Below are 15,733 nucleotides of genomic sequence, written 5' to 3' on the forward strand. Positions count from 1 at the left end.
GATGTGAGTGGAATTCACCAACATGGTGTGATGTGCAGGGTGCCCTCCACCCCATCCAGGCCCTCTGAGTCTGCCACTGGCTTTGGCTCTTTAAGGCTTTTCCACAGAATCCACATTAGAAAGCAAACACTTCTGAGATAAAGACAAGTGATCCAACAGTACTTTTGCAGGGAGGTGAGCAATGTGGACCAGAGGGTACAAAACTGTACAACATAAGCTCTGATGGGTGGGGCTTTGGTTCTGTATTTACACTGTCCACAGAGGCATTGGTTCTATAGTACGTGCTCAATAAATTGTGTTGAAGGAAATACTGTGACAGGCCTCCTCTCTACCGGTGCCCCCTCCCCTTCTCATTGCACGCTGGTGTGTGGACTGGTTCCTGCCCAAGGAGCCAGGAATGCTAATTCATTTGAGCAGAAAGGTGTGTGTCAATGGGGCTCTGGAGAAAAGCTTCCAGGATGTCTCCTTGACAAATCCTAGAGCAACTTCTCCAGACTGCAGCAGAGGCCTGCAGGAGGCAGGCAGTCACATGAGAAAAGGTGCCTGAATCATGATCACACATGTGCTCCGTTCCTCATGTAATGCATACATCGCACTTCTAGTACTGGAACCCAAGGGACAGGGAATACTCATATGTGTCCCTTGAGAAAAGAATTCTTTGGTCAAACAAGTTTGAGAATCACTTCTTTTGGAGTTCCTCTGGACAAACTAAAGATTCTGAGAAGTCCTGCAATTATTATTTTTAACTCAGGTGTCTTGGTTTGACTAAGGAAGATTTTTTTCCACCTTGGAACATCAATTAATATCTTCTGGAAGACACTGATATTCTTTTGTGTGTGATCTGGAGAATGCCATGATGTAGCAAGAATATGCTGAAGCATGGCTGAGCACCTAGGAAAGGTTGCCCTTTCCTGAATTCCCGTCCCAGAGTCCCCAAAGAGTTTCTGCTGGGAAGAAAGCAACCCCCTGAGACTGAAGCCATGGGCTGGAGCCACCTGAGGGGTGGCAGAGCCGGCGTTTCCCTGGCTCCACCCTGCTGGATGGGGGACGTCTGCCACCCGCCAGACAGCCACTGGCTGAGCAGAGCCTAACAGCATCATTTCCTCCCGAGGTGGCTGCAAGCAAGGTTTTCCTGCCACCTCATTAAGCTCATGCTTGGCTCCTCAGAGATGAGCGATGCAGACAGGGCCGCCTTTCTCGCCTCAAAGCTGGCTTTCCCTGCTTCCCGGCTCCCTCAGGCGGAGCCCTCCTTCCTGCCCCACGTGCCTTTTCCTGTCTAGACCTCAGGGCTGGATCAGCAGAAGAAAAGGAAAACGATCATGTTGGGGAGCCAGAGGATTGCTTCCAGTGCCTGGCCCCGGCACATGGCCCGGGGCGCGCGGCACAGAGGGTGTGCGTGTGTGTGTGTGTGTGTGTGCGCGCGGGTGTGCGTGTGTGTGGGGGTGTGTGTGGGGGGATGCGGAGGTAGGTGCGTGTGTGTGTGCGCGCGGGGGTGTGGGTGTGTGTGGATGTGTGGGTACATGTGGGGGGAGTGCGGGGGTACGGGTGTGGGTGCAGGTGTGTGTGAGGGTATTGTGTGGGTGTGCGTGCAGGTGTGTGGGTATGTGGGTGTGCATGCGGGTGTGTGAGGCAGAAAGAGCGTACAAGGGCACAAACCAGCAAACATGAGAAGAAAAGAAGCACATGGACGAGATGATAAAGCCGGAAATTAAAATGTAGGCCACATGACAAACGAGCACACTGTTCTCCCACTCAGCATGGTTTTAGGAAAATGACACCGTTTTCACAAATGCTTTGTACAATGAACACTTTTCTACAGGTGATGGCTTTGCCACAAAGACGAAGCATTACCAAGGGGCTTGGAGTCTGGAATTTCCACCTAAATCTCAGTTCCACCACTTCCATCACTTTCCAGCTCCATCGACGGAGCCCTGGGAGCCCCGATCTCCTCGCCTGTGAAGCGGGGCTGCTGATCCCTGTCTGCTCAGCTCGGAATTTTGAGGAGATGAAAATCAGACAAGGCAGCAGCCAAGAGTACAGTGTTGAAGCCACACGGACACTGAAGTCAGATGGCCTAGGGTCGAATCCTGACTCTGTCTTTTAACAGCTGTGTACATTAGGCAGTGAGTCGCTCTGTGCCTCAGTTTCCTCTGTTGTAAAATGGGGACAATAATATAGCACCTCAGAGTTGTGAGATTTTTGAGATATTTTATAGAAATGGCTCAGCATAGTGCCTGCACGCAGTAAATGCTCAGCAAAAACGAGCTATTATTAAATGTGAAAGCAGCTCATAGCTGAAAAGTGCCAATCCTATTTAGAGATCACGTGGATTTGGTCATTTGAGATGGTTTTGATGAATGCAATATAATAGTCCAGGAACAAGTTCAAAGTTGTAACAATGAGGAAAATAATGCCATTTCAAAAATCTTTGGGAACAGAAGACAGATGGAGCAGGACATTTTGACCCTATCACTTCCTGCCCCCTCCTCAGTTTTGATAAGAGAGTCAATAACACATTCACTGGATCAAAATGGTGGAATCCAAAGGTCCCTGAAAACAGAGCCCAAACTGGATTCCAGAAGCGAGAAGAACATTTCACTGTTTCGAGTGACAGCTAGGTCACTCTTCTTATCCTCTTTGTGTGGAGCCCACATGCTCATCAGAGTCTTGGGTCTTGTCCTACCCCTGTCCCTCCACCCCCAAGGTCTCAGAACAATTCTCTCCTCAGAGAAGCCCATCTCACGGCTTCCTTACTTTATGGCACTTTTTACTTCCATGAAATTATTTTATTGGTGCATTTATCTGTTTATTACCTGCTCCCCTGACTAGAATAGTTGTCTAGTTCGTGATCACAGTTTTGAGGTGTAGGGCTGGGCACACATTACATCCTTAATAAATATTCCCTGAAGAACTGGACAACAGAAAAACATTAAAAAATATCTGTTACCTGCCAAAAACTGGGTTGAGAGTGTTGGGAATGTAGTGGTCTCGGTCTTCAATGACTTTTTTGCCTAGTGTTATTTTTATGTAAGGGTCACACTGTGGGGACAAAACAGAGCAGACGTGATGTCATCACAGGGTACAAACTGAAGTCATTTCTGGGACACATTCAGCTCGCCTCCATACCCACTCCCAACTCATGACAAGGTGGCTGCCATGGCACGTGTGTGCCTGGTGAGGTCTGAGCATCACTCCCCTTTTGGTGGCACGCAGGCAGCCTGCCTCTAGAGAAGTCGTGGGTGACGTGGTGGTAGTCGGGGGAGTCCTGGCTCTGCTCCTGCCTGCAGTGTGACCTGAGCAAATCTCGCCCCGGGTCACATCTGTAAAATGAGAAGGATGAACCAGAGGACCTTAAGCCCCTGCAAACTCTTAGATAAATCCCCATCCGGACAATCCTCCTGATTACATTGTTGTGATAGAGTATCTTTCCCCTAGTGAGATAACAGACGCCCAGAAAGAAAGAACATGACAATTATTGCGGCTGATGACTGTAATTATCTTGCTACAGGAGAAGGCCCCACACCCAAACTCTTACCAGGCCATTGTTGTCCTGGGGCTGGAGCTCTAAGCCTCGAACAATGTAAATCCTAACCGTGCATTCCTGCGGGACGCTGTCAGGTAATTCCCGAAACTGCCTGGGAGGGGCCGGCACACTGGGGTCATCTGACAGGGGGTAGATCCGAAAGGAGCCCTAGGAGAGAGACACACAGATGGACTCACGGGGCCCAGGGTGACCCGGGCAGCGCCCTCCTTCCCCGGGACACTTGGGGACAGCCACAGGGGCTGTGGGATTGGGTGACGGAGGGCTGCCTTTTGTGAAAGACACAACATACATTGTACGCTGCCTGTTTCCTGTAGGGAAAATGAAATGATCATAAAGTAAATATCTGAGAGATCCCGGGCAGCAGGGAGGGCAGGGCAGAGGCAGGGAAACCAGAAATGATAACCTAGGTAAGGGTGAAGGTGGTTTGGGCCAGTGTGACATGGTGAGAAGGAGAAAATCCTGCACATACCATGAAGATAGGAATAAACACGACTATTTGTTAAACCCGATGAAGTACTAGGGATGACTTCCCTTTTCAGCATCACCCTGTACACCCCCTCCCACTCCCAGGCAAACTCCTGTTCATCCTTCAGGTCTCAGCTGACAGGTGTCACTTCATCCAGGAAACCTCCCTGACTACCCTGGGTTGGGTGTGTCTCCCACATTCCCTCCTCTAACCCTGCACCCACCCCTGTCACGGCACTGACCTCTGTGTTGAGATGGTCTGTGTATTGTTTACAGCCTTTCCTAGACTGTGAACTTCCTGGGGGTGGGGGAGGCTTAGGTTTTATTTAACACCCCATCTTCAGGGCCTCATGTGGGGCTGGTGCATAGTGGGGGCACAGAAATGTTTTTTAAATGAGTGAGCCAGCTTAAGTGCAGGGGGAAGCATTGAAGTTGGATTCAGAAGACGTGGGTCTTAGTTCTAGCTATCTTCATTCAGTAAAGCAGCATGAAGTAAGCACCTACTATGTGTCAAGTATTGGGGAATCCAAAAATGAACTCACGGAATGCAGTCTGGCACAGGGATATTAAATAGGGTTGACTCTCATGCCATCTTTGATTGCTTGGTGGGAGGCGGTAATGAGGAGGATTTGAGATTCCTTGTAGGATATAATCCTCTGGTCCATCAGCAATGTCGGCTATTGGCCAAGGATTAAGAAGTAGCAACCTATCTGCCATGGCTTTGCCAAGTGTGGTTGGAGGGAGAGGCTGTCATAAAAGTAGATACCTACAATGTGAAAGGTGCTTTCATAGCAGTGTGAACCCAGACCTGTGGGAGCCTGAGCCGGAGTGAGTCATGCTGCCTGCAGCAGCCAGGGAGCACTTGACAAAGAGTGTGACATTTGAGCTGGCATTTAAAGGATGAGTAGGACTTCGTCAGACCACAAAGAAGGAAGGAAGGGCATCCAGGGAAGGAAGAAGAGCCTGTCCCAAGGCTCTGTGTTGTGAGAGGACAAGGTGTGGTCGGGGCTTGGGAGAGCTTCTCCTGGGCAGGAGGGAGGGGATGTGAGAGGGAGTGGTGGCAGGGGGACACGTAGCTTGTGAAAGGCAGCTCTGCCTTTGGAAGGAGTTGAGACTTGATCCTGCAGAAACCCAAGCAATGTCTTTAAGCAGTCAGATGGACGGGTGGGAGGAGAGAGGTGGCAAGGACAGTGAGTTGGGAAGTTGTCACAACGATGCTGCTGAAAGCCTGGGAGGGGCAGCGGGATGGGGAGGAGGAACTGGAGCTTGGAGAGGCTGAATCTACAGGATTCAACACTGGTTGACATGAGCAGGGAGAAAGAAAGATACTGAGAATGGCTTTGAACATATGGTTCGCCCCATTGCAGTTTTCCTTGTCAGCACCTTCTAGCATCCTTCAGAGGCTGGAGGACATGTCTCTGCCCCAGAGGTTGATTGTCCATTATCCTAGGTCTATAAAGAAAATAAAGGTGGATTTTAACAGGACAAACACGCACGCTTTACTCACCTTGAACTCTCCTACCACAGAAGGGTCTTCATTCTCGTCTGATTTGCCTCGGTACAATTTGAAAGTATCTGAGAAGTCTGTCAGGCCCTCGAATTCTGTTACATCCTCTAGTTCACAATCATATATCTGAAAACCATCAACAGATTCTTAATTTCTCATTAAAATGCCAATGGAGTCTAAAATCAAAAAGGCTGACGTAGCAAATGGGCATGAGGATGTGCATGGAGCAAATGGCACTCTCATATTGCTGGTGGGAGTGTAGAGTGATACAACTATTTTGGAAAGTGTCTGGCAGTTTCTCATGGTGTTAAATATCCACCTATTCTATGATCCAGAAATTTCATTCCTAGGCATCTACGGAAGAGAAATGAAAACATGTCCACATGGTATAAGAATGTTCATAGCAGCTTCATCCTCAGGAGAATGAATTAACAAATTGTAGTATATCCACACAATGGAATACTACTCAGCAATAAAAAGGAATAAACTACTGATACACACAACTTATAATACGCGGCTAAAGAAGCTAGACATGCACGGAATACGTGCTGTATGGAGTCCATTTACATGGAGTATAACAACAGGCAAAACCAATCTATGGCGACAGAAATCAGATCAGTTGCTTCTGGGAGGGCTGAGGGTTGTGGGGAATTGACTGGAAAGAGGCATGAAGGAACTCCCCGTGGTGATGGAGGTGTTCTTTGGTTTGTCTTGGGTGGTGGTTCACACAGAGGTATACAATTAACACAACTTAATAAATGGATCACTTTATAAAACGTAAAGTAAGTATACCTCGATAAAAAACTATAAGAGGAGAGAGGAAGGATGAGGAAGGAAGGAAGGAAGGAAACAGGGAGAGAGAATAAACTGTGAGACTGACCCACCAGCCCAGTCTGATCATTTTTTAAAATTAGTGGTTCGTTACATGCTGGTGTTCTTAAACTGACCTGAGAGATTATGACAATAACACGAAAGGATGTGAGTTTTGGATGGGAAAATTTATTTTAGTAACTAGATATTTCTCATTTTAAAGGTTTTTCCTCCTATACAATGTTCTGAAAACTTAAGGATTTGCTTCTACAGGAGTGCATTACAGGCTGAAACACTGAATCAAAAATTGGAAAACTCAGACCATCAACAGAAAGATCACAGAGAGCCCATCCTGCCTAGTTCAATAGCTTGTCTTCTTCCTGGATACATGTGCCTGTGGTTGTGATTTTATGCTGCATATTTCAGCAAGTAAATCTGATCCCTGTTCAGAGGACAGAATGAAGCATGTTGACATCTCATGTTGTTCTGCAAAGAGCACCAGGGTTTCTAGGTCTTCCTGAGTTAAACTGGACAATTGTTGGCCTACGTAGTGTGGTGCCAACCCATTCCCAACCACCTGCCAGATGCCCTCAAGCCTTAAAGTGGTAGTCACTAACCATAATTCAACAGCTGTCCTCAAGCCCCTGGAATCTTGGTAGTGCCAAAACCCATTTGGAAAGGGCTCTCTGGGAGGCCAGATGTCCCCCCAGTCCCTCCCCAACAGCACCCACCACGGGACCTTTTAGTCTTCTTAGTTCTGCCTGTGACCAGTTTTGACGGAAATTGATTCCCCCACCCACAGCAGCATGTGTCCAGGTACCTTGAGTTTGGAATAGCCTTTCTGAATATATTGTCCACATTTTTCATGTTCCCCCGAGGAAGCATAAAATTTACTCCACCAGTCAACAATTTCTTCCTCCTGAAGACATGTCAAAATGGAAAAACTTTTAGTGATGACCTGGATTTCCAATCTATGCAGGAAAACTCATGTGTAACAAGGTAGGAGCAATAGGTACTTCTGACCCTGTAACAGGTGAGATTATATGACTTTTGTTCATATGCACAATGGACAAAGCATTCATGATTCTTCTGCTCAGAAGCTGGAGCTCAAATGACCATCCTTGGCCAATGAAATGTGTTTGCCTTTAATGTCCACGGCTATACTAGATGGTTTTCTTACATCCTATAGACACCATCTATTAATTGGTCTGTTTTTATTTTTTTATCCTATTGACTTATTATTTACATATACAAATAAATTAAGTTAAAACCTCCAATCTATGTTTTCTAGTATCTTATTTCCTTAGCCCTTTTAGGCAGCAATGCATTGTAGTACAAAGCTCACTAAGCTAAGAGTTGGAAAAACTGGTTCTAATTCAAGTTCCATCCTTTATGTTACAAGCCATATCCTTATGTCACAAGCCATACCAGCTTGGGCATGTTCTTTATCATCTCTTGTCATCAATTTCTTCATCCACTGAATGGGATAATAACACTACCTGCCTCCATGTATCTCAGAGGGTTGTTCTGGAAATCAAATAAGATCATTAAGAGAAAAAGTTTTGAAAACCATAAAATGTGAACCACAAGTAGGGAGGCATTATGGTCCTTTAGACCAGTAGCTCCCGAACTCTCCTTGGAGATTCTGATTCAGTCAGGCTGGGATGAGTCTGGCCATCCAGTATGTTTTCAAAAGTTCCCCGGGTGATTCTGATGTGTAACCAGTGTTGAGAACCTCTGGTTTTGATGGGTCTTTCTTAGCTGGGCAGAAGGGACAGCGTATCGGAGTCACATGGGGAATGTTTTCAAACTACAGAAGTCCTCCCACTCAGATTTATACAAGAATAGATCCTCATCAGACTCAGCCATTATTTATTTTAATCTACTTTGGAAATAATGATGTTGCCAAAAATACAGTGTCACTTGCGATATAGCCTCCTATTCAGTCTGGGGGGGGAAGAAGAGAAACAAAAAAGGCTATTTCTCATTTGCGTTATATACATATATATGCATGTATATATACACACACTCATGCATATTTATATATATATAGTTGTCCCTCAGTATCTGTGGGGGATTGGTTCCAGGAATTCTGCAGATACCAAAGTCCCCAGATGCTCAAGTCCCTGAAATAAAATGATACAGTATTTGCACATAACCTATGCACATCCTCCCGTATACTTTAGATCATCACTAAATTACTATAATACCTAATACAATGTAAATGCTATGCAAATAGCTATTATACTGTACTGTTTTCTTATTTGTATTAATTTTAATTTTAATTTTTTTCAAATATTTTCAGTCTGCAGTTGGTTGGATGTGGAACCCTTGAATATGGAGGGCCGACTATAGGAGAGACCTTCAAAAGTTCACAGAAAGATTCGTATTATCTTTTGATTCTATTTTTCCACCAATATTTTGAAGTATCCTTGTATACATACACACACACAGATTTATTAGGTGTGTTACACAGTTACTTCCCCATTATGGGACAGCTACCCACCCGTGAATTTAGAAACATTTTATTTACATATCAATTATAGGCAAAAGATACATGAATCTTCAATGTAGCAAAATGTGTACAATAGTTACCTTTTCTGTCAGCTGCTCATGCACACGTGTGGTCAGGAAGAGAGCAAACCGTAGGGCAAGTCACATGGATATGGAGACCCCATGAACATTGAGTTTAAAGAGGAAGAGAAGGAAAAATTATTTTTTGTTTATGCTTTATGTTATTAACATTTTGACTAGCTATTTAAATTATTCTAATCAAATGATTTCATAATCGAATACCCCTTATTGGTTTCTTCCCTGAAAAGATGCAAAAGGGTTACACACAGTATTAAAACAAAGGCCTGGAGGTAGCCGCCCGTGTCTCCTGTTTTCAGTAGAGTTAGACAACCTCCCAGGGTGCTAAGGCAGTGGTCGCACAGGACGGGGGTGTGAAGCTGCTTATCTCCCTGCCCCAAACCTTTCATTCCACTTAGCTCCACAAGTATGTCCTCAACTTGGCTTAATTCTCATCCCTTCAAAAACTCTCCTTCACCAGGTGTGCATGACTGCAATATCATCATGTAAGCTACCTTTCCTTGGTGTTCCCCAGGCTTACATTATAGCACTAAATAAATGCTCATCCATCAAAATTGTTCTCATAAGTGAACGTCAAGTGTTTCATTGGCCAAATCCTTCCATGGGAATTTTTGCATGGAGAATCCAACCCTGATCTCAGGGCACATCCAGGAGTTGAGAGAATGGAGAGCTAGGATGTGGGGCTTGAGTTTTCTCTTGGTACCTGCTAGGACATTAGCCAAGCTTGCCCTCAGTGGCAGTCTGGAGAAACGCTACCTAGACCCCCTTTCTGATCTTCACTTCGAGTTCATTTCTAATGTGAGGAGAGAGCAACTCCCTATGGGCACTTCCCACAGCTGCTGTGTGCAAGGGCCACAGGGCTTCTCCTGCAGGTGCCCCTTGGGACACCTGACTTCTGTTCAGCACAACAGAATTGCCAAGAGAGGCAGAGAGACAGATAGATGTGTCAATTCTTTCTATTAGATTCATACCAAAGCAGGATTAAGGGTTAAATCATCACAGCTGAATGGAGATTTTGGAGAGGCAGATTTTATACCAAAAGTGCTTTCACATACTCAGTGGTTCCTGAATTCAGATTTTTAGTCTGTTTATTCACACCTGTTTTTTCAAATATTCAAAACAACTTCGAAGAAAGGAATAGTTCATGATTTAAAAAGCATTATCCAAGACAAATCGCTGATTTTAAAATTTGGGATTAGTATGGGAGAATTTATTCATGCTTACTTGCTCATTAGTACATGTGGAAAAGTAACCAAAGCAACGAATGTGACTTGCTTTAGTATATCTAATAACGAGCTTGCAGTGGGAGTCAAATCATCAAATGGCACAGAAGATTCCTCCCTTAGGCTTAAAACAATCATATTTGTTTAAAGATTACCCTTCACTCCAAAATCTACTAATAGAAAGAATCTGAAAAAAGAACTGAAGTCTTTAGACCGAGGCCCCACGGTCCCAGCAGCTTCATGCATGTTCTCATCATACATACATGCACTGTTGTTGGAGAAGTCATTTTGCTGAGTGCTGTTGACATACTGCTTAAGCACTGGAATTGGAAGGAAGTTGTTGAGATGGCCATGGAGGAATGCCCTTGTTACCCAGATAGCACTTGACTAATTTGCCCTAAATACTTATTTCTCATTTTTTCTTGTGGTAATGCTGAGCCCATTCATTAACAGCTCCCATGAACATCACAGGGTGATGCCATGAGTTTCTGGAGCATGACGCTGTCACCCAAAGTCACAGCCTCCAGTCCCCAGCAACAGCACAGTTAGTTTTGACCCATCCCCTCACTTTACCCAGATACAAGGCCTGAATTGAGTTAGTAGTAATACATGTACATTCCATGCACATTACAAGTACATGTAATACAGGATATCAGTGAGCTTGTAATTGGCTCTTCCAAAGTTCAACATCACTCTTTGACTTTGCATAGATATCCAATGTCTACCTTGATGAACAGGCCGACTCAGGGTTTTAGAGGAAATTCCAACCAACTTTTCTTAGTACAGTGTACCTCAATCAGGTTAGGAGAGCAACCTAGTTAAAGTCATTTAAATTAAAATTTGATATTGTCATGTGTGACTGTGTAGGATTCCCAGAGAGTTGAATCAAACACACTGCTGCACGGTGCTGGCTGTGAAGACCACATTTAGTGCGGCCCAACTGTTAGTGAGTTTAATGCAGTGGGATAGAAGTGGATTTTTTTAAAGGCACTGTTTATGGACATAACATATTAAAGTGCAATTATGTGCATCTTCCGGCCAGTTTGCACATTAAATCATGCTGTGAATGTTCATCATAAATGCCAAAAGAAACAGGGAGGTATTTGGTGTTTTATTTTTTCTGGATTTACCCCCCTTTTCCTTCTTGTAAAAGTGGCTGGAATGATTTTAAAAATAGAGTCCTGAGTGAGCATTTCCACCAATTTCTTCACTTCAAAACCACAGTTAATATAAAAATCTGGGATGTCCCATATACTGACAAATGGGGACATTAAAAATCCATGACACTCCTGCTTCGTGGAGACAAAAACCTGACGTACTGCATGCATCCTGTTCTGAATGTTGCAGTGCTGTAAATCTGCTCTGAAAACTTCTCTTTCTAGCCAATGATGTCATTCAAACTGCCCACACCAGTGGTTCTCAGACCTGCATGCATGGTAGAATCACTTCGGGAGATTTGAAAATATACTGATGTCTAGGTCCCTCTCCCTCTTAGGGGCCGGAGGTAGGATCTGACATGGGTATTATTTTAAGTATCCTGGGTAACTGATTACTGAGGGTTGAGGACCACTAGCACACACAATGTCATCCTAACTCTTGATGAGTGCACAATTCAGATTCTTGTCTCTACTCAGTCCTTGATAAATTTGTTTGATGATTATTTTAATTGCATTGAATGGTTGTTTGACTGAATTCACCAAATGGTTAGACATCTTGAAGATAAGATTGACAGTACCCAACGATCAGTTCTGAAGCCTACCTTAGAAGCCAGTAACGGTTTGGTGTCTTCTATTTCAATAACAATATCCCGGCAGGGTGGGGCAGCCAGAAGCGAGGCTGCAAAGCAAACAATTTTACAATCTAAGATACTTAGTGAACATCTACTCCAAGTTCAAGTTCAACAGCCAAAAGACGGATGGTACAAAGGTAGTTCGGAAAATTCGTGGAAAAATAGAATTAAAAGATAATTCGAATTTTTCCCTGAACTTTTTGAAGTATCCCCAGAGAGCTTATTCCTGGACGAAACTTACTAGTGGAGAAGGCCACACCCAAATGTAGAAAATAACCCAACAATTCATCACTTTTCCCAAAATATACAGTTTTAGACATTTTCTAGGGGACCATATGGTCCATTTTCCTTTTGTTTAGCACAATTAGCCTAGTGTCTGTACATGGAAGTGCTCAAAAAGAAGTTGTGTCAATTGTGTCAATACCTGTCTCTAGAAGATGCAAGAGTGGGGGTGGGGGTAGGGAAACCCACCTCTAAAGGAGCCTTCTTTTCTAGGAGTTTGTTCCTAAGACAGAAAACGAGGGGACAAGAGGAAGGGAGGGGAGGAGAGGGAAAAGGAAAGAAAAGGAAAAGCAAACGGAGGGTTGCATAGTTCAGGTCTGAAGTTGCGGTGGCTTATTCAGCCCTGTTCCCACAGTGGATTTGGGGGAGAAGGCTCGTGCCTTAGCTTTGTGTACGATTCCCCAAATATTTGTGACTCAGGATTTGGGGGTTACAGCGAGGGCTCAGTACCAGCCCCTGGGCTCACTAGGTTCGGTTCAGCCAAGGGGGGTGTCAAAGCCTCAGTCTGGAGTGGAGGTGGGGTGAGAGGCACATCTCCCTTTTACTGAAGAAGGCATCAGCCAGTCAGACATTTAACAGAAGGCCAGAACCCAGGCAGAGCAAGCTCCTCCAAGCCTAAATAGCTTTCTGTTTAACCCGCCAAGGTAACTGACATGTAGAACATACAGGTGGGGAGGGAAGACACATTTTTTCATTACCTACAATGTGCCAAGCATTGGGCTAAGTGCTTTACTTATGTGATCTCATTTAATTCCTCAATAATCCTATAAAATATGTACCATTATCCTCATTTCGAAGATTTAAAAACAAACCAACTGAAGCTAAGGGAAGGCAAGTCACTGGCTACTTAAACAATTAGTAGTAAGTGGAAGTAAGTAATCTAGACCTATCTGATCCCAAAGCTTGTGTTTGAACTGTCATATCAGAGCCTGGAGCAGAGCAGATGCTCAATAAATGCCAGAGAAATGATCAGGGGGTTTAGGGGGAGGCAGGGGAGACTGAGATTTATTGAGCACCTCTGATATACCAGTTGCTATGCTAGGTAGTTTTACATCTGTCACCCTCAGATCTATAAGCAGTCTCTACACTCCCACGATAACTTCCCCCACAACTCCTGACAACTGCAGCAAAACAGGACGTGACAGCCGGGTGGGCAGAGACGCGTGATCATAACTGTATGCAAGTTCCTTCTTACACTGTCATTCTCCACTCTACCATCCTCAGGAAAACAAAGCCCAAGGGACAGGAGGAAATAGTTATTCGTGTGCTTCCAACATGAGGCCAACCAAGGTACACTCCTCAAGTCTCACCCTATCATTGTTTTAAGAAAGTGACAGATTTTCCTCTCTGGGACTCTCCAAAGCCTAAGCACACACCATATGAATTACATAGACTCTCTTGCCAGGAGACCTCTGCCTTGGACCTAGCCTACCTCTGACCACTAGGCACAAACAGGTCCATGCAAGCAATTCTGGGACCAGAAAAAGTTTGTAGCATTTGTACCCTCCTGATAATTTCACATATTTGGACTAGAGAAGATAAAACTGACACTTTATCTCATGAAAAAAAAAAGCTATGAAAATGTTTTCTCCATTTAGTAACCCCAAACAAAACGATTCCTGCAGTTACAATAATCCTTGTTATAAAAAATGTTGCCATTTTAGGCACCATCAATTTAGCATAAAATGTTTTGCATGGGATATTTCCTGATAAACACATGTAGGGTTTTGCTCAAATGTGACTGTGGATTTTTCCCCCCTTTTCTGAATCAGGGATACAGGATGCTCAGACCCACATAGCAGATGAGTTTCAGAGGCTCTTTAAAATCAATACCAAACCTTATGGAAGCTTAAACAGAACCAGCTAGTGGTACAGCTGCTTAAATAGAAGACATCTGTTTCAGTCTTGAAGCTACCACCAATGATCAGCTGAATGGGGGTGTTCCAGTCCTACACTGGGGTCTAATGCCATGAGGCCAGGGGCCCTGGGATCTTGCGCACGGATGGGACCCAGCCGGCACCCACAACACAGTTCCTGGCACACGGTAAGGTAAAAGCAAGTAATTACTGAACGGGCAATACCAAAATGCTACATCATTAGCTATTATTTGTTATGGAAATCTAAGGTAAGTATTATGCCCTGTTCTATTATTTCCATGTTAATTATATGACCTAAGGCAAGTCATTTAAACTTTTCCTGTGTGCATAACAATGAACTATCTTTCAGACAGCATCGCAACAAAGTTGTGATGCATTAATGAGGTGAGACAACAGATGGAAAGAAATTTGAAATGAAAATCTCCTTCTCTCTTAATGCTACTGGGAGGAGGGGGGGGCGGTCCCTGTATTTGCTCATCGAAATATTTATGACACTGGACTGCAACAGCCTATTGCCCTGCTTGTCTGCCCTGCTCAACTCTTGCTCTCTGAGAGTGAGGACATGACTATTGGTCCCCAAATTCCCCCAGACATCTAGAACAGTGCATGGTATTCAATGAGTGTTTAATAACCATTTGCTGAAGGTTGAAGGAAGTCACTTCATCCCCATCACCGATGTGGGAACAGCCCCCCCTGTTCCTCCAGGCTGCTTGTTGAAAGGTAAATTGGAAAAATTCACGAAGCATTTAACATTTCCCAAAAAGAAGTCTTATGTTCATCCAAGAGCAGGACACTTCAGAGGATAATCACTTGAGCATTGGACACCCCAAAACTAGGCTGGGATTCCACACTTACTAAATATATTACCTTGGGAAAGTTAAATAGCCCACTGCAAATCAAACTGTCTCCTCATCTACAAAATCTAGACAACAAATACTTACCTTGAGATGGCTTGTAAAGATTAAATCAGATCCATGCATGAAAAGCCCCCAAATATTACTTACAGACTTGCATTTTACCTTTTAACTGTGGCACAATGTCCTCCTTTGTTGCATAAGGGTCGCAGCGGAAACGGTCCAGGCGGTCAATGGTGCACTGGCCAACGACGGGCTTCCGCCCAAACTGCCTGTGATCGATGACCTTGATCACCAGTGGAGGCATGTACAATTCCTCCTTGGGCAGGAACTGGGGGTCACAAAGGTAGGTGTCACTTCTCTTGACAAGACTTGACAAGGTCAGTGTCTAGCTCTTTTACCTGCCCATAATCCTGCAAACTGGGACAACTGTCGAGCTAGAGCTGAGTCTGGAGCTCACAGACCCCTCAAGCCCATTGTCCAGACTGGGTCACAAACCCTTCGCACGCCAGCCTGGGTCCCCAGACCCCTCACACGCAGGTCTCTGAGCTAGGTAACTGGCAAACAGGTCCTTGGAAGCTGTAGGTTGGCGAGCATGGCTGTGCAAGGCAACAACCACCCGAGGCAGTCAACACCAGCCAAGGTCATGGCACTGTGCAAGTGCACTAACTCCACCCCCACAACACAATTTGCTTACAAAGAATGCACCGTACCACCCCCAACCAGATAGGCAGGTGAGAGGGCCTGATTAAATTATTCTGTTTTCCCAATAGGCAGCTATGCCAGTAAA

The 15,733-nt window shown here is 44.8% G+C and overlaps 1 protein-coding gene across 1 annotated transcript in view; it reads right to left on the reverse strand.

The window, feature by feature from the left end:
* Positions 1 to 15,733, reverse strand: part of MYOF (myoferlin) — a 145,566-nt gene that overhangs the window by 17,800 nt on the left and 112,033 nt on the right. Inside the window, exons 37-43 of the mRNA XM_063103471.1 lie at positions 15,109 to 15,274; positions 11,901 to 11,977; positions 8,922 to 8,933; positions 7,147 to 7,245; positions 5,517 to 5,642; positions 3,536 to 3,691; positions 2,948 to 3,039 (exon numbers count right to left, since the gene is read on the reverse strand). Of these exons, the coding sequence (XP_062959541.1) occupies positions 2,948 to 3,039; positions 3,536 to 3,691; positions 5,517 to 5,642; positions 7,147 to 7,245; positions 8,922 to 8,933; positions 11,901 to 11,977; positions 15,109 to 15,274 (728 nt within the window). The remainder of the gene's footprint in view (positions 1 to 2,947; positions 3,040 to 3,535; positions 3,692 to 5,516; positions 5,643 to 7,146; positions 7,246 to 8,921; positions 8,934 to 11,900; positions 11,978 to 15,108; positions 15,275 to 15,733) is intronic.

This window comes from Cynocephalus volans, chromosome 7 (assembly GCF_027409185.1).
Source record: "Cynocephalus volans isolate mCynVol1 chromosome 7, mCynVol1.pri, whole genome shotgun sequence".
Classification (NCBI taxonomy): Eukaryota; Metazoa; Chordata; class Mammalia; order Dermoptera; family Cynocephalidae; genus Cynocephalus; species Cynocephalus volans.